The sequence below is a fragment of the Panulirus ornatus genome, chromosome 3, assembly GCF_036320965.1.
Source record: "Panulirus ornatus isolate Po-2019 chromosome 3, ASM3632096v1, whole genome shotgun sequence".
NCBI classification, from domain to species: Eukaryota; Metazoa; Arthropoda; class Malacostraca; order Decapoda; family Palinuridae; genus Panulirus; species Panulirus ornatus.
In genome coordinates, this window is record NC_092226.1 from 30800799 (window position 1) to 30819246 (window position 18448).

The 18448-nt window shown below is 42.9% G+C and overlaps 1 protein-coding gene across 4 annotated transcripts in view; it reads right to left on the reverse strand.

Annotated features, from left to right (window-relative positions):
* Positions 1–18448, reverse strand: part of LOC139761845 (U2 snRNP-associated SURP motif-containing protein) — a 434305-nt gene that overhangs the window by 381727 nt on the left and 34130 nt on the right. For all 4 annotated transcript variants that reach the window (XM_071686407.1, XM_071686396.1, XM_071686389.1 and 1 more), the window contains exon 4: positions 1772–1976. In XM_071686407.1, the coding sequence (XP_071542508.1) occupies positions 1772–1976 (205 nt within the window). The remainder of the gene's footprint in view (positions 1–1771; positions 1977–18448) is intronic.

Genomic DNA, 18448 nt, shown 5'->3' on the forward strand with positions numbered 1-18448 from the left:
GAGCCAGAGAAGGAATATGATAGGACCGATAGAGATGCTTTTTGCAAGGTATTAAGAGTTTATGGTGTGGGAGGTAACTTGATAGCAGTGAAATTTTTTTTTACCAACGATGTAAGGCATGTGTAAGAGTATCAAGAAAGGAACATGATTGGTTCCCAGTGAATGTCGGTTTGTGGCAGGCGTGTGTGGTGTCTCCATGGTTGTTTAATTTGTTTATGGATGAGGTGGTTAGGGAAGTGAATGCAAGAGTTTTGGAGAGAGGGGCAAATATGCAGTCTGTTGTGGAAGAAAGGGCTTGGGAAGTGAGTCAGTTACTGTTTGCTGATGATACAGCACTGGTGGATGATTTGAGTGAGAAACTGCAGAAGTTGGTCACTGAGTTTGGTAAAGTGTGCGTGTGAAAGAAGAAAGTTAAAAGTATATGTTAATAAGAGCAAGGTTGTTAGGTTCAGTAGAGATGAGGGGCAAGTTAATTGGGAAGTAAGTTTGAATGGAGAAAAGCTGGAGGAAGTGAAGTGTTTTAGATATCTGGGAGTGGATTTAGCAGCAGATGGAACCATGGAAGCAGAAGTGAGTCACACGGTGAGGGAGGGGGCGAAGGTTCTGGGAGCGTTGAAGAATGTGTGGAAGGCGAGAACGTTATCTCGCAGAGCAAAAATGGGTATGTTTGAAGGAATAGTGATTCCAACAATGTTATATGGTTGCAAGGCATAGGCTATAGATAAGGTTGGGGGAAGAAGGGTGAATGTGTCAGAAATGAGATGTCTGAGAACAATATGTGGTGTGAGGTGGTTTGATCAAGTAAGTAATGAAAGGGTAAGAGAAATGTGTGGTAATATAAAGTGTCTGGTTGAGAGAGCAGAATAGGGTATATTGAAATGGTATGGTCACATGGAGAGAATGAGTGAGGAAAGATTGACAAAGGGGATACATGTGTCAGAGGTGAAGGGAACGAGAAGTGGGAGACCAAATTGGAGGTGGAAGGATGGCGTGAAAAAGATTTTGAGCAATTGGGGCCTGAACATACAGGAGTGTGTAAGGAGTGCAAGGATTAGAGTGAATTGAAACAATGTGGTATACCAGGGTCGACATGCTGTCAATGGATTGAACCAGGGCATGTGAAGCATCTGGGGTAAACCATGGAAAGTTTTGTGGGGCTAGATGTGGAAAGGCGGCTGTGGTTTCTGTGCATTACATATGACAGCTAGAGAATGAGTGTGAATGAATATGGCCTTTGTTGTCTTTTCCTTGCACTACCTTGTGCATGTGAGGGGGAATGGGGGTGCCATTTTCATGTGTGGCGGGGTGGCGATGGGAATGGATGAAGACAGCAAGTATGGATATGTACATGTGTATATATGTATATGTCTGTGTATGTATATGTTGAAATGTATAGGTATGTATATGTGCATGTGCGGGCATTTATGTATATACATGTGTATGTGGGTGGGTTGGGCCATTATTTCATCTGTTTCCTTGTGCTACCTCGCTAAAGCGGGTGACAGTGACAAAGTATAATAAAAAAATTAAAAAATAATGTATGTATACGTGTGTATGTGGGCATTTATGTTAATGTATATGCGTTTATGGGTGGATGGGCCTTTTTTTGTCTGTTTCCTAGTGCTACCTTGCTAACATGGGGAACAGCGATTATCTATAATAATAATTCATCTTTTAACCAAATACAAATGATAAATAGGAAAAGCTGATCACTTCAATTATGATGTAAATCGGTAACTAGTTCCAGAATATTCACACATGAAAAACTTACAATTTCAACTCCTCTTTGAACAGCTCCAAGTTGCTTTTCTTTTTCTTCTCCTTTTCCTTTTTCTTTCCTGGTTTTTCTGGTTTGTCTTTTTCAACTCTGCTGCTGGCATATTGAGCAGCTTTTTCAGCAGTGGAGAATTTTTCTGCCAGCTCTGCTAGCTTGGATGTTGGTTTATAAAGCTTTCCCTTCTCTTTGGTGTCTTCCTCTGAAAAATAAAATGTAATCCAACATGATAATGAAGAAAAATTACCAAATGCATTTTGTTAAACAATGGCATGCACAAACTAATTACATGTATCATGCAATCAACCAAGCTCTACATTTTGTATATCGTATTTCCCGACATTTTTCCTCGTCATACTCAGTTTTTCCTTTAATCAACTATAAATTTCAGGTATTCGTGACGGGTGTTTGAATGTGAATGTGGGTAATGTGGCAGGTGAGGGTAAAATGTCTGTGCCAAAAGTAGAAGCACAAGGGGTTTGACAATTGCACTTTCTGCCAAAACCATTTCATAAGCCTTCCCAGGATACGAGTTGTTCAACTGCATGTCTGGCAGTAATGTGGATATACTAAGATACTCAGCACACATCACAGGGGACCAAAGTGGGCTTCTGGCAGTGGTGAGGGGAGGACTTTTTCTTTTTTGCTCTGTGGTTGCTGAACCCGCTATAGCCACCAGAGATGCCTTTGAGAATTACCATAAAGGAAGAAATAGCAGCAATGGTAGCCATATCAAAAGAAAGCCATAAGTTTAAGGATACTGTGACCTAGACAGGTCATGCTTGGGTAATGTACAGATACTGCTGAAGTGGTACAAAAAACTTAGGGAGGACATGTTACTTGCTCCTCTCCCCAAGTCTGGCAGGCCATACTATCTCCATAGACCCTTCAAGTGATTTCTCGCCAAGTTAGGCCAGTCCCACAATCAAAGTAAGAGAAAAGAATGAAAAACCATATCTTCTTAGCCATGTTTTGTTGAGCTGTATGTAGCGGGCTTCCATGACAACCTGGGACACAAGGGATACCAGTATATGCTCATATATCTATTATTACTCAGCTCAACATGACAGAGTGAAATTATCATCATTCCAGTCTATGTTCCTCAGGGCATTACGTATTTGCAGTCCAGAGTTTGTTGATAATGAGTTTGAGAAAGAGTGCCATGTAGAAATTGTCATGTTTTAAGTTGGGCAGACTGGTAAGGATCTTTCTGTTAGACTTAGCAACATCTTTTTCTTTAATACTATTCACCATTTCCCACGTTAGCGAGGTAGCGTTAAGAACAGAGGACTGGGCTTTTCAGATAATATCCTCGCCTGGCCCCCTTCTCTGTTTCTTCTTTTGGAAAATTAAAAAAAAAAAAAAAAAGAGGGGAGATTTCCAGCCACCCAGCTCCCTCCCCCCTCAGTCGCCCTCCACGACACGCAGGAACCATGTGGGAAGCATTCCCTTTTCCCCAACCCCAGGGCATGTGAAGCGTCTGGAGTAAACCACGGAAAGTTTTGTGGGGCCTGGATGTGGAAGGGAAGCTGTGGTTTCAGTGCATTATACAGACTGAGTGTGAATGAATGTGGCCTTTGTTGTCTTTTCCTAGCGCTACCTCACGCACATGTAGGGGGAGGGGGTTTTCATTTCATGTGTGGCGGGGTGGCGACAGGAATGAATAAGGGCAGAGAGTATGAATTATGTACATGTGAATATATGTATATGTCTGTGTGTGTATATATATGTATACACTGAGATGTATAGGTACGTATATGTGCTATGTGTGCACATGTATGTATATACATGTGTATATGAGTGGGTTGGGCCAATCTTTCATCTGTTTCCTTGCGCTACCTCGCTAACGCGGGAGACAGGGGCAAAGCATAATAAATAAATAAATAAATATATATATATATATATATATATATATATATATATATATATATATATATATATATATATGGAAGTAAGGGGAGTGGGGGAGGAATGGGATGTATTTAGGGAATCAGTGATGGATTGCGCAAAAGATGCTTGTGGCATGAGAAGAGTGGGAGGTGGGTTGATTAGAAAGGGTAGTGAGTGGTGGGATGAAGAAGTAAGAGTATTAGTGAAAGAGAAGAGAGAGGCATTTGGACGATTTTTGCAGGGAAAAAATGAAATTGAGTGGGAGACGTATAAAAGAAAGAGACAGGAGGTCAAGAGAAAGGTGCAAGAGGTGAAAAAAAGGGCAAATGAGAGTTGGGGTGAGAGAGTATCATTAAATTTTAGGGAGAATAAAAAGATGTTCTGGAAGGAGGTAAATAAAGTGCGTAAGACAAGGGAGCAAATGGGAACTTCAGTGAAGGGCGCAAATGGGGAGGTGATAACAAGTAGTGGTGATGTGAGAAGGAGATGGAGTGAGTATTTTGAAGGTTTGTTGAATGTGTTTGATGATAGAGTGGAAGATATAGGGTGTTTTGGTCGAGGTGGTGTGCAAAGTGAGAGGGTTAGGGAAAATGATTTGGTAAACAGAGAAGAGGTAGTAAAAGCTTTGCGGAAGATGAAAGCCGGCAAGGCAGCAGATTTGGATGGTATTGCAGTGGAATTTATTAAAAAAGGGGGTGACTGTATTGTTGACTGGTTGGTAAGGTTATTTAATGTATGTATGACTCATGTTGAGGTGCCTGAGGATTGGCGGAATGCGTGCATAGTGCCATTGTACAAAGGCAAAGGGGATAAGAGTGAGTGCTCAAATTACAGAGGTATAAGTTTGTTGAGTATTCCTGGTAAATTATATGGGAGGGTATTGATTGAGAGGGTGAAGGCATGTACAGAGCATCAGATTGGGGAAGAGCAGTGTGGTTTCAGAAGTGGTAGAGGATGTGTGGATCAGGTGTTTGCTTTGAAGAATGTATGTGAGAAATACTTAGAAAAGCAAATGGATTTGTATGTAGCATTTATGGATCTGGAGAAGGCATATGATAGAGATAGAGATGCTCTGTGGAAGGTATTAAGAATATATGGTGTGGGAGGCATGTTGTTAGAAGCAGTGAAAAGTTTTTATCGAGGATGTCAGGCATGTGTACATGTAGGAAGAGAGGAAAGTGATTGGTTCTCAGTGAATGTAGGTTTGCGGCAGGGGTGTGTGATGTCTCCATGGTTGTTTAATTTGTTTATGGATGGGGTTGTTAGGGAGGTGAATGCAAGAGTTTTGGAAAGAGGGGCAAGTATGAAGTCTGTTGGGGATGAGAGAGCTTGGGAAGTGAGTCAGTTGTTGTTTGCTGATGATACAGCGCTGGTGGCTGATTCATGTGAGAAACTGCAGAAGCTGGTGACTGAGTTTGGTAAAGTGTGTGAAAGAAGAAAGTTAAGAGTAAATGTGAATAAGAGCAAGGTTATTAGGTACAGTAGGGTTGAGGGTCAAGTCAATTGGGAGGTGAGTTTGAATGGAGAAAAACTGGAGGAAGTGAAGTGTTTTAGATATCTGAGAGTGGATCTGGCAGCGGATGGAACCATGGAAGCGGAAGTGGATCATAGGGTGGGGGAGGGGGCGAAAATTCTGGGAGCCTTGAAGAATGTGTGGAAGTCAAGAACATTATCTCGGAAAGCAAAAATGGGTATGTTTGAAGGAATAGTGGTTCCAACAATGTTGTATGGTTGCGAGGCGTGGACTATGGATAGAGTTGTGCGCAGGAGGATGGATGTGCTGGAAATGAGATGTTTGAGGACAATGTGTGGTGTGAGGTGGTTTGATCGAGTAAGTAACGTAAGGGTAAGAGAGATGTGTGGAAATAAAAAGAGCGTGGTTGAGAGAGCAGAAGAGGGTGTTTTGAAATGGTTTGGTCACATGGAGAGAATGAGTGAGGAAAGATTGACCAAGAGGATATATGTGTCGGAGGTGGAGGGAACGAGGAGAAGAGGGAGACCAAATTGGAGGTGGAAAGATGGAGTGAAAAAGATTTTGTGTGATCGGGGCCTGAACATGCAGGAGGGTGAAAGGAGGGCAAGGAATAGAGTGAATTGGAGCGATGTGGTATACCGGGGTTGACGTGCTATCGTTGGATTGAATCAAGGCACGTGAAGCGTCTGGGGTAAACCATGGAAAGCTGTGTAGGTATGTATATTTGCGTGTGTGGACGTATGTATATACATGTGTATGGGGGTGGGTTGGGCCATTTCTTTCGTCTGTTTCCTTGCGCTACCTCGCAAACGCGGGAGACAGCGACAAAAAAAAAAAAAAATATATATCCCTGGGGATAGGGGAGAAAGAATACTTCCCAAGCATTCCTCACTTGTCGTAGAAGGTGACTAAAGGGGACGGGAGTGGGGGACTGGAAACCCTCCCCTCCTTGTATTTTAACTTTCTAAAAGGGGAAACAGAAGAAGGAGTCACGTGGGGAGTGCTCATCCTCCTCGAAGGCTCAGATTGGGGTGTCTAAATGTGTGTGGATGTAACCAACATGAGAAAAAAGAAGAGATAGGTAGTATGTTTGAGGCAAGGAACCTAGATGTTTTGGCTCTGAGTGAAACAAAGCTCAAGGGTAAAGGGGAAGAGCGGTTTGGGAATGTCATGGGAGTAAAGTCAGGGGTTAGTGAGAGGATGAGAGCAAGGTAAGGAGTAGCACTACTCCTGAAACAAGAGTGGTGGGAGTATGTGACAGAGTGTAAGAAAGTAAACTCTAGATTGATATGGGTAAAACAGAAAGTGGATGGAGAGAGATGGGTGATAATTGGTGAATATGCACCAGGGCATGAGAAGAAAGTTCATGAGAGGCAAGTGTTTTGGGAGCAGCTGAGTGTGTTAGTAGTTTTGTTGCACAAGACCAGGTTATAGTGATGGGTGATTTGAATGCAAAGGTGAGTAATGTGGAAGTCGAGGGAATAATTGGAGTACGTGGGGTGTTCAGTGTTGTAAAAGGAAATGGTGAAGGGCTTGTAGATTTATGTGCTGAAAAAGGACTGGTGATCGGGAATACCTGGTTTAAAAAGAGAGGTATACATAAGTATATGTATGTAAGTAGGAGAGATGGCTAGAGAGCGTTATTGGATTACGTGTTACTTGATAGGCGTGTGAAAGAGAGACTTTTGGATGTTAATGTGCTGAGAGGTGCAACTGGAGGGACGTCTGATCATTATCTTGTGGAGGCGAAGGTGAAGATTTGTAGATGTTTTCAGAAAAGAAGAGAGAATGTTGGGGTGAGGAGATTGGTGAGAGTAAGTGAGCTTGGGAAGATGTGTGAGGAAGTACCAGGAGAGACTGAGTACAGAATGCAAAAAGGTGAGAACAAAGGATATAAGGGGAGTGGGGGAGGAATGGGATGTATTTAGGGAAGCAGTGATGGCTTGCGCAAAAGATGCTTGTGGCATGAGAAGCGTGGGAGGTGGGCAGATTAGAAAGGGTAGTGAGTGGTGGGATGAAGAAGTAAGATTATCAGTGAAAGAGAAGAGAGAGGCATTTGGACAATTTTTGCAGGGAAATAATGCAAATGACTGGGAGATGTATAAGAAAAAGAAGCAGGAGGTCAAGAGAAAGGTACAAGGGGTGAAAAAGAGGGGATATGAGAGTTGGAGTGAGAGAGTATCATTAAATTTTAGGGAGAATAAAAAGATGTTTTGGAAGGAGGTAAATAAAGAGCGTAAGACAAGGGAACAAATGGGAACATCAGTGAAGAGGGCTAATGGGGAGGTGATGGCAAGTAGTGGTGATGTGAGAAGGAGATGGAGTGAGTATTTTGAAGCTTTGTTGAATGTGTTTGATGATAGAGTGGCAGATATAGGGTGTTTTCGTCGAGGTGGTGTGCAAAGTGAGAGGGTTAGGAAAAATGATTTGGTAAACAGAGAAGAGGTAGTAAAAGCTTTGTGAAAGATGAAAGCTGGCAAGGCAGCAGGTTTGGATGGTACTGTAGTGGAATTTATTAAGAAAGGGGGTGACTGTATTGTTGACTGGTTGGTAAGGTTACTTAATGTATGAATGATTCATGGTGAGGTGCCTGAGGATTGGCGGAATGCTTGTATAGTGCCATTGTACAAAGGCAAAGGGGATAAAAATGAGTGCTCAAATTACAGAGGTATAAGTTTGTTGAGTATTCCTGGTAAATTATATGGGAGGGTACTGATTGAGAGGGTGAAGGCATGTACAGAGCATCAGATTGGGTAAGAGCAGTGTGGTTCCAGAAATGGTAGAGGATGTGTGGATCAGGTGTTTGCTTTGAAGAATGTATGTGAGAAATACTCAGAAAAGCAAATGGAGTTCTATGTAGCATTTATGGATCTGGAGAAGGCATATGATAGAGTTGATAGAGATGCTCTGTGGAAGGTATTAAGAATATATGGTGTGGGAGGCAAGTTGTTAGAAGCGGTGAAAAGTTCTTATCGAGGACGTAAGGCATGGGTACGTGTAGGAAGAGAGGAAAGTGATTGGTTCTCAGTGAATGTAGGTTTGCGGCAGGGGTGTGTGATGTCTTCATGGTTGTTTAATTTGTTTATGGATGGGGTTGTTAGGGAGGTGAATGCAAGAGTTTTGGAAAGAGGGGCAAGTATGCAGTCTGTTGTGGATGAGAGAGCTTGGGAAGTGAGTCAGTTGTTCGCTGATGATACAGCGCTGGTGGCTGATTCATGTGAGAAACTGCAGAAGCTGGTGACTGAGTTTGGTAAAGTGTGTGAAAGAAAAAAGTTAAGAGTAAATGTGAATAAGAGCAAGGTTATTAGGTGCAGTAGGGTTGAGGGTCAAGTCAATTGGGAGGTAAGTTTGAATGGAGAAAAAGTGGAGGAAGTAAAGTGTTTTAGATATCTGGGAGTGGATCTGGCAGTGGATGGAACCATGGAAGCGGAAGTGGATCATAGGGTGGGGGAGGGGGCTAAAATTCTGGGAGCCTTGAAGAATGGTTGGAAGTCAAGAACATTATCTCCAAAAGCAAAAATGGCTATGTTTGAAGGAATAGTGGTTCCAACAATGTTGTATGGTTGCGAGGCATGGGCTATGGATAGAGTTGTGCGCAGGATTGTGGATGTGCTGGAAATGAGATGTTTGAGGACAATATGTGGTGTGAGGTGGTTTGATCAAGTAAGTAATGAAAGGGTAAGAGAGATGTGTGGAAATAAAGAGTGTGGTTGAGAGAGCAGAAAGGGGTGTTTTGAAATGGTTTGGTCACATGGAAAGAATGAGTGAGGAAAGATTGATCAAGAGGATATATGTGTCAGAGGTGGAGGGAACAAGGAGAAGTGGGAGACCAAATTGGAGGTGGAGGGATGGAGTGAAAAAGATTTTGAGTGATCGGGGCCTGAACATGCAGGAGGGTGAAAGGTATGCAAGGAATAGAGTGAATTGGAACGATGTGGTATACCGGGGTTGACGTGATGTAAGTGGATTGAACCAGGGCATGTGAAGCGTCTGAGGTAAACCATGGAAATTTCTGTGGGGCCTGGATGTGGAAAGGGAGCTGTGGTTTCGGTGCATTATCACACGACAGCTAGAGACTGAGTGTGAACGAATGGGGCCTTTGTTGTATTTTCCTATCGCTACCTCACACACATGAGGGGGGAGGGGCTGTTATTCCATGTGTGGCAGGGTGGCGATGAGAATAAATAAAGGCAGACAGTATGAATTATGTACATGTGTATATATGTATATGTCTGTGTGTGTATATATATATATATATATATATATATATATATATATATATATATATATATATATATATATATTTTTTTGCTTTGACGCTGTCTCCCGCGTTTGCGAGGTAGCGCAAGGAAACAGACGAAAGAAATGGCCCAACCCACCCCCATACACATGTATATACATACGTCCACACACGCAAATATACATACCTACACAGCTTTCCATGGTTTACCCCAGACGCTTCACATGCCTTGATTCAATCCACTGACAGCACGTCAACCCCGGTATACCACATCGATCCAATTCACTCTATTCCTTGCCCTCCTTTCACCCTCCTGCATGTTCAGGCCCCGATCACACAAAATCTTTTTCACTCCATCTTTCCACCTCCAATTTGGTCTCCCTCTTCTCCTCGTTCCCTCCACCTCCGACACATATATCCTCTTGGTCAATCTTTCCTCACTCATTCTCTCCATGTGACCAAACCATTTCAAAACACCCTCTTCTGCTCTCTCAACCACGCTCTTTTTATTTCCACACATCTCTCTTACCCTTACGTTACTTACTTGATCAAACCACCTCACATCACACATTGTCCTCAAACATCTCATTTCCAGCACATCCATCCTCCTGCTCACAACTCTATCCATAGTCCACGCCTCGCAACCATACAACATTGTTGGAACCACTATTCCTTCAAACATACCCATTTTTGCTTTCCGAGATAATGTTCTCGACTTCCACACATTCTTCAAGGCTCCCAGAATTTTCGCCCCCTCCCCCACCCTATGATCCACTTCCGCTTCCATGTTTCCATCCGCTGCCAGATCCACTCCCAGATATCTAAAACACTTCACTTCCTCCAGTTTTTATCCATTCAAACTCACCTCCCAATTGACTTGACCCTCAACCCTACTGTACCTAATAACCTTGCTCTTATTCACATTTACTCTTAACTTTCTTCTTTCACACACTTTACCAAACTCAGTCACCAGCTTCTGCAGTTTCTCACATGAATCAGCCACCAGCGCTGTATCATCAGCGAACAACAACTGACTCACTTCCCAAGCTCTCTCATCCCCAACAGACTTCATCCTTGCCCCTCTTTCCAAAACTCTTGCATTCACCTCCCTAACAACCCCATCCATAAACAAATTAAACAACCATGGAGACATCACACACCCCTGCCGCAAACCTACATTCACTGAGAACCAATCACTTTCCTCTCTTCCTACACGTACACATGCCTTACATCCTCGATAAAAACTTTTCACTGCTTCTAACAACTTGCCTCCCACACCATATATTCTTAATACCTTCCACAGAGCATCTCTATCAACTCTATCATATGCCTTCTCCAGATCCATAAATGCTACATACAAATCCATTTGCTTTTCTAAGTATTTCTCACATACATTCTTCAAAGCAAACACCTGATCCACACATCCTCTACCACTTCTGAAACCACACTGCTCTTCCCCAATCTGATGCTCTGTACATGCCTTCACCCTCTCAATCAATTTTTTTTTTTTTTTTTTTTTATACTTTGTCGCTGTCTCCCGCGTTTGCGAGGTAGCGCAAGGAAACAGACGAAAGAAATGGCCCAACCCCCCCCCCATACACATGTACATACACACGTCCACACACGCAAATATACATACCTACACAGCTTTCCATGGTTTACCCCAGACGCTTCACATGCCTTGATTCAATCCACTGACAGCACGTCAACCCCTGTATACCACATGACTCCAATTCACTCTATTCCTTGCCCTCCTTTCACCCTCCTGCATGTTCAGGCCCCGATCACACAAAATCTTTTTCACTCCATCTTTCCACCTCCAATTTGGTCTCCCTCTTCTCCTCGTTCCCTCCACCTCCGACACATATATCCTCTTGGTCAATCTCTCCTCACTCATTCTCTCCATGTGCCCAAACCATTTCAAAACACCCTCTTCTGCTCTCTCAACCACGCTCTTTTTTATTTCCACACATCTCTCTTACCCTTACGTTACTTACTCGATCAAACCACCTCACACCACACATTGTCCTCAAACATCTCATTTCCAGCACATCCATCCTCCTGCGCACATCTCTATCCATAGCCCACGCCTCGCAACCATACAACATTGTTGGAACCACTATTCCCTCAAACATACCCATTTTCGCTTTCCGAGATAATGTTCTCGACTTCCACACATTTTTCAAGGCTCCCAAAATTTTCGCCCCCTCCCCCACCCTATGATCCACTTCCGCTTCCATGGTTCCATCCGCTGACAGATCCACTCCCAGATATCTAAAACACTTCACTTCCTCCAGTTTTTATCCATTCAAACTCACCTCCCAATTGACTTGACCCTCACCCCTACTGTACCTAATAACCTTGCTCTTATTCACATTTACTCTCAACTTTCTTCTTCCACACACTTTACCAAACTCAGTCACCAGCTTCTGCAGTTTCTCACATGAATCAGCCACCAGCGCTGTATCATCAGCGAACAACAACTGACTCACTTCCCAAGCTCTCTCATCCACAACAGACTTCATACTTGCCCCTCTTTCCAGGACTCTTGCATTTACCTCCCTTACAACCCCATCCATAAACAAATTAAACAACCATGGAGACATCACACACCCCTGCCGCAAACCTACATTCACTGAGAACCAATCACTTTCCTCTCTTCCTACACGTACACATGCCTTACATCCTCGATAAAAACTTTTCACTGCTTCTAACAACTTGCCTCCCACACCATATATTCTTAATACCTTCCACAGAGCATCTCTATCAACTCTATCATATGCCTTCTCCAGATCCATAAATGCTACATACAAATCCATTTGCTTTTCTAAGTATTTCTCACATACATTCTTCAAAGCAAACACCTGATCCACACATCCTCTACCACTTCTGAAACCGCACTGCTCTTCCCCAATCTGATGCTCTGTACATGCCTTCACCCTCTCGATCAATACCCTCCCATATAATTTACCAGGAATACTCAACAAACTTATACCTCTGTAATTTGAGCACTCACTCTTATCCCCTTTGCCTTTGTACAATGGCACTATGCACGCATTCCGCCAATCCTCAGGCACCTCACCATGAGTCATACATACATTAAATAACCTTACCAACCAGTCAACAATACAGTCACCCCCTTTTTTAATACATTCCACTGCAATACCATCCAAACCTGCTGCCTTGCCGGCTTTCATCTTCCGCAAAGCTTTTACTACCTCTTCTCTGTTTACCAAATCATTTTCCCTAACCCTCTCACTTTGCACACCACCTCGACCAAAACACCCTATATCTGCCACTCTGTCATCAGACACATTCAACAAACCTTCAAAATACTCATTCCATCTCCTTCTCACATCACCGCTACTTGTTATCACCTCCCCATTTGCGCCCTTCACTGAAGTTCCCATTTGCTCCCTTGTCTTACGCACCCTATTTACCTCCTTCCAGAACATCTTTTTATTCTCCCTAAAATTTTCTGATAGTCTCTCACCCCAACTCTCATTTGCCCTTTTTTTCACCTCTTGCACCTTTCTCTTGACCTCCTGTCTCTTTCTTTTATACTTCTCCCACTCAATTGCATTTTTTCCCTGCAAAAATCGTCCAAATGCCTCTCTCTTCTCTTTCACTAATACTCTTACTTCTTCATCCCACCACTCACTACCCTTTCTAAACAGCCCACCTCCCACTCTTCTCATGCCACAAGCATCTTTTGCGCAATCCATCACTGATTCCCTAAATACATCCCATTCCTCCCCCACTCCCCTTACTTCCATTGTTCTCACCTTTTTCCATTCTGTACACAGTCTCTCCTGGTACTTCCCCACACAGGTCTCCTTCCCAAGCTCACTTACTCTCACCACCTTCTTCACCCCAACATTCACTCCTCTTTTCTGAAAACCCATACTAATCTTCACCTTAGCCTCCAAAAGATAATGATCAGACATCCCTCCAGTTGCACCTCTCAGCACATTAACATCCAAAAGTCTCTCTTTCGCGCGCCTCAATCAATACCCTCCCATATAATTTGCCAGGAATACTCAACAAACATATACCTCTGTAATTTGAGCACTCACTCTTATCCCCTTTGCCTTTGTACAATGGCACTATGCACGCATTCCGCCAATCCTCAGGCACCTCAACATGAGTCATACATACATTAAATAACCTTACCAACCAGTCAACAATACAGTCACCCCCTTTTTTAATAAATTCCACTGCAATACCATCCAAATCTGCTGCCTTGCCGGCTTTCATCTTCCGCAAAGCTTTTACTACCTCTTCTCTGTTTACCAAATCATTTTCCCTAACCCTCGCACTTTGCACACCACCTCGACCAAAACACCCTATATCTGCCACTCTATCATCAAACACATTCAACAAACCTTCAAAATACTCACTCCATCTCCTTCTCACATCACCACTACTTGTTATCACCTCCCCATTTGCGCCCTTCACTGAAGTTCCCATTTGCTCCCTTGTCTTACGCACTTTATTTACCTCCTTCCAGAACATCTTTTTATTCTCCCTAAAATTTAATGATACTCTCTCACCCCAACTCTCATTTGCCCTTTTTTTCACCTCTTGCACCTTTCTCTTGACCTCCTGTCTCTTTCTTTTATACGTCTCCCACTCAATTTCATTTTTTCCCTGCAAAAATCGTCCAAATGCCTCTCTCTTCTCTTTCACTAATACTCTTACTTCTTCATCCCACCACTCACTACCCTTTCTAATCAACCCACCTCCCACTCTTCTCATGCCACAAGCATCTTTTGCGCAATCCATCACTGATTCCCTAAATACATCCCATTCCTCCCCCACTCCCCTTACTTCCATTGTTCTCACCTTTTTCCATTCTGTACTCAGTCTCTCCTGGTACTTCCTCACACAAGTCTCCTTCCCAAGCTCACTTACTCTCACCACCCTCTTCACCCCAACATTCACTCTTCTTTTCTGGAAACCCATACAAATCTTCACCTTAGCCTCCACAAGATAATGATCAGACATCCCTCCAGTTGCACCTCTCAGCACATTAACATCCAAAAGTCTCTCTTTCGCGCGCCTGTCAATTAACACGTAATCCAATAACGCTCTCTGGCCATCTCTCCTACTTACATAAGTATACTTATGTATATCTCGCTTTTTAAACCAGGTATTCCCAATCATCAGTCCTTTTTCAGCACATAAATCTACAAGCTCTTCACCATTTCCATTTACAACACTGAACACCCCATGTATACCAATTATTCCCTCAACTGCCACATTACTCACCTTTGCATTCAAATCACCCAACACTATAACCCGGTCTCGTGCATCAAAACCACTAACACACTCATTCAGCTGCTCCCAAAACACTTGCCTCTCATGATCTTTCTTCTCATGCCCAGGTGGATATGCACCAATGATCACCCATCTCTCTCCATCAACTTTCAGTTTTACCCATATCAATCGAGAATTTACTTTCTTACATTCTATCACATACTTCCACAACTCCTGTTTCAGGAGTACTGCTACTCCTTCCCTTGCTCTTGTCCTCTCACTAACCCCTGACTTTACTCCCAAGACATTCCCAAACCACTCTTCCCCTTTACCCTTGAGCTTCGTTTCACTCAGAGCCAAAACATCCAGGTTCCTTTCCTCAAACATACTACCTATCTCTCCTTTTTCACATATTGGTTACATCCACACACATTTAGGCACCCCAATCTGAGCCTTCGAGGAGGATGAGCACTCCCCGCGTGACTCCTTCTTCTGTTTCCCATTTTAGAAAGTTAAAAAAATACAAGGAGGGGAGGATTTCTGGCCCCCCGCTCCCGTCCCCTCTAGTCGCTTTCTACGACACGTGAGGAATGCGTGGGAAGTATTCTTTCACCCCTATCCCCAGGGATAATATACATATATATATACACATACACACACATACACACACACACGCACACATACACACACACACCCATACATATATATACATGTGAAAAATGCAAGAAACAATTTTGAAAACTGAAACTTCTAGCTTGAAATGAAATGAAAAAATGAATGTCACATAATGGTTCAACCTCTGGCTATGGAAATAGGAAACAAAACACCAGTGAAAGCGTCGAATACCGAGCCAGTTGAGTCCTTATTACGGCTGTGATAAGCAAACTCATTTGTGGACCCAAAGATAATCACTGAATGTCTAATTCCTAATCAGGTCAATCTCACTCACGTCTCTCATCTTACTGAAATTCTTAATGATCAAGGGTGCCGCAATCTATTTTCAAACAATTCATACTTTTATAGATATAAATGTTATTTGTGTTCGATATTTTGAAGAAAAACAAGAGATTAATGTGTAAGGTAGATGAATGGAATTGAGAGCTCTGAAGGGTGCTAAGAAAATGATATTGTGTTACGGAGGTTCTGAGCAAGTGGTTGTGTCCGATAGGTTTTGGAAAAGTTAGGAAAACAAGAACAATGAGAAACAAGATATATAAATATATAATATAAATATAAACCTCGCCAGGTGGTAGTGTCCCACAGTGTATCGAGACAGACTTACCCAGAACTTTTTTTAAAGGGGAAGTAAATGTTTATAGTTGTGTTACTGGAGTGATAGTTTTCATACATGGTGCTTTGACAAGAAAATAGTGAAATTGAAAAAATGTAGCTTAGACATTGAAGCTTATTGATACAGTGGTTAAATTGATGAGAACTACTATTGACGTTTGTGTAAATAAATATATATATATATATATATATATATATATTTTTTTTTTTTTTTTTTTTTTTCATACTTTGTCGCTGTCTCCCGCGTTTGCGAGGTACCGCAAGGAAACAGACGAAAGAAATGGCCCCCCCCCCATACACATGTACATACGTCCACACACGCAAATATACATACCTACACAGCCTTCCATGGTTTACCCCAGACGCTTCACATGCCTTGATTCAATCCACTGACAGCACGTCAACCCCTGTATACCACATCGCTCCAATTCACTCTATTCCTTGCCCTCCTTTCACCCTCCTGCATGTTCAGGCCCCGATCACACAAAATCTTTTTCACTCCATCTTTCCACCTCCAATTTGGTCTCCCTCTTCTCCTCGTTCCCTCCACCTCCGACACATATATCCTCTTGGTCAATCTTTCCTCACTCATTCTCTCCATGTGCCCAAACCATTTCAAAACACCTTCTTCTGCTCTCTCAACCACGCTCTTTTTATTTCCACACATCTCTCTTACCCTTACGTTACTTACTCGATCAAACCACCTCACACCACACATTGTCCTCAAACATCTCATTTCCAGCACATCCATCCTCCTGCGCACATCTCTATCCATAGCCCACGCCTCGCAACCATACAACATTGTTGGAACCACTATTCCTTCAAACATACCCATTTTTGCTTTCCGAGATAATGTTCTCGACTTCCACACATTTTTCAAGGCTCCCAAAATTTTCGCCCCCTCCCCCACCCTATGATCCACTTCCGCTTCCATGGTTCCATCCGCTGACAGATCCACTCCCAGATATCTAAAACACTTCACTTCCTCCAGTTTTTCTCCATTCAAACTCACCTCCCAATTGACTTGACCCTCACCCCTACTGTACCTAATAACCTTGCTCTTATTCACATTTACTCTTAACTTTCTTCTTCCACACACTTTACCAAACTCAGTCACCAGCTTCTGCAGTTTCTCACATGAATCAGCCACCAGCGCTGTATCATCAGCGAACAACAACTGACTCACTTCCCAAGCTCTCTCATCCCCAACAGACTTCATACTTGCCCCTCTTTCCAGGACTCTTGCATTTACCTCCCTAACAACCCCATCCATAAACAAATTAAACAACCATGGAGACATCACACACCCCTGCCGCAAACCTACATTCACTGAGAACCAATCACTTTCCTCTCTTCCTACACGTACACATGCCTTACATCCTCGATAAAAACTTTTCACTGCTTCTAACAACTTGCCTCCCACACCATATATTCTTAATACCTTCCACAGAGCATCTCTATCAACTCTATCATATGCCTTCTCCAGATCCATAAATGCTACATACAAATCCATTTGCTTTTCTAAGTATTTCTCACATACATTCTTCAAAGCAAACACCTGATCCACACATCCTCTACCACTTCTGAAACCGCACTGCTCTTCCCCAATCTGATGCTCTGTACATGCCTTCACCCTCTCAATCAATACCCTCCCATATAATTTACCAGGAATACTCAACAAACTTATACCTCTGTAATTTGAGCACTCACTCTTATCCCCTTTGCCTTTGTACAATGGCACTATGCACGCATTCCGCCAATCCTCAGGCACCTCACCATGAGTCATACATACATTAAATAACCTTACCAACCAGTCAACAATACAGTCACCCCCCTTTTTAATAAATTCCACTGCAATACCATCCAAACCTGCTGCCTTGCCGGCTTTCATCTTCCGCAAAGCTTTTACTACCTCTTCTCTGTTTACCAAATCATTTTCCCTAACCCTCTCACTTTGCACACCACCTCGACCAAAACACCCTATATCTGCCACTCTGTCATCAGACACATTCAACAAACCTTCAAAATACTCATTCCATCTCCTTCTCACATCACCGCTACTTGTTATCACCTCCCCATTTACGCCCTTCACTGAAGTTCCCATTTGCTCCCTTGTCTTACGCACCCTATTTACCTCCTTCCAGAACATCTTTTTATTCTCCCTAAAATTTAATGATAGTCTCTCACCCCAACTCTCATTTGCCCTTTTTTTCACCTCTTGCACCTTTCTCTTGACCTCCTGTCTCTTTCTTTTATACTTCTCCCACTCAATTGCATTTTTTCCCTGCAAAAATCGTCCAAATGCCTCTCTCTTCTCTTTCACTAATACTCTTACTTCTTCATCCCACCACTCACTACCCTTTCTAAACAGCCCACCTCCCACTCTTCTCATGCCACAAGCATCTTTTGCGCAATCCATCACTGATTCCCTAAATACATCCCATTCCTCCCCCACTCCCCTTACTTCCATTGTTCTCACCTTTTTCCATTCTGTACACAGTCTCTCCTGGTACTTCCCCAC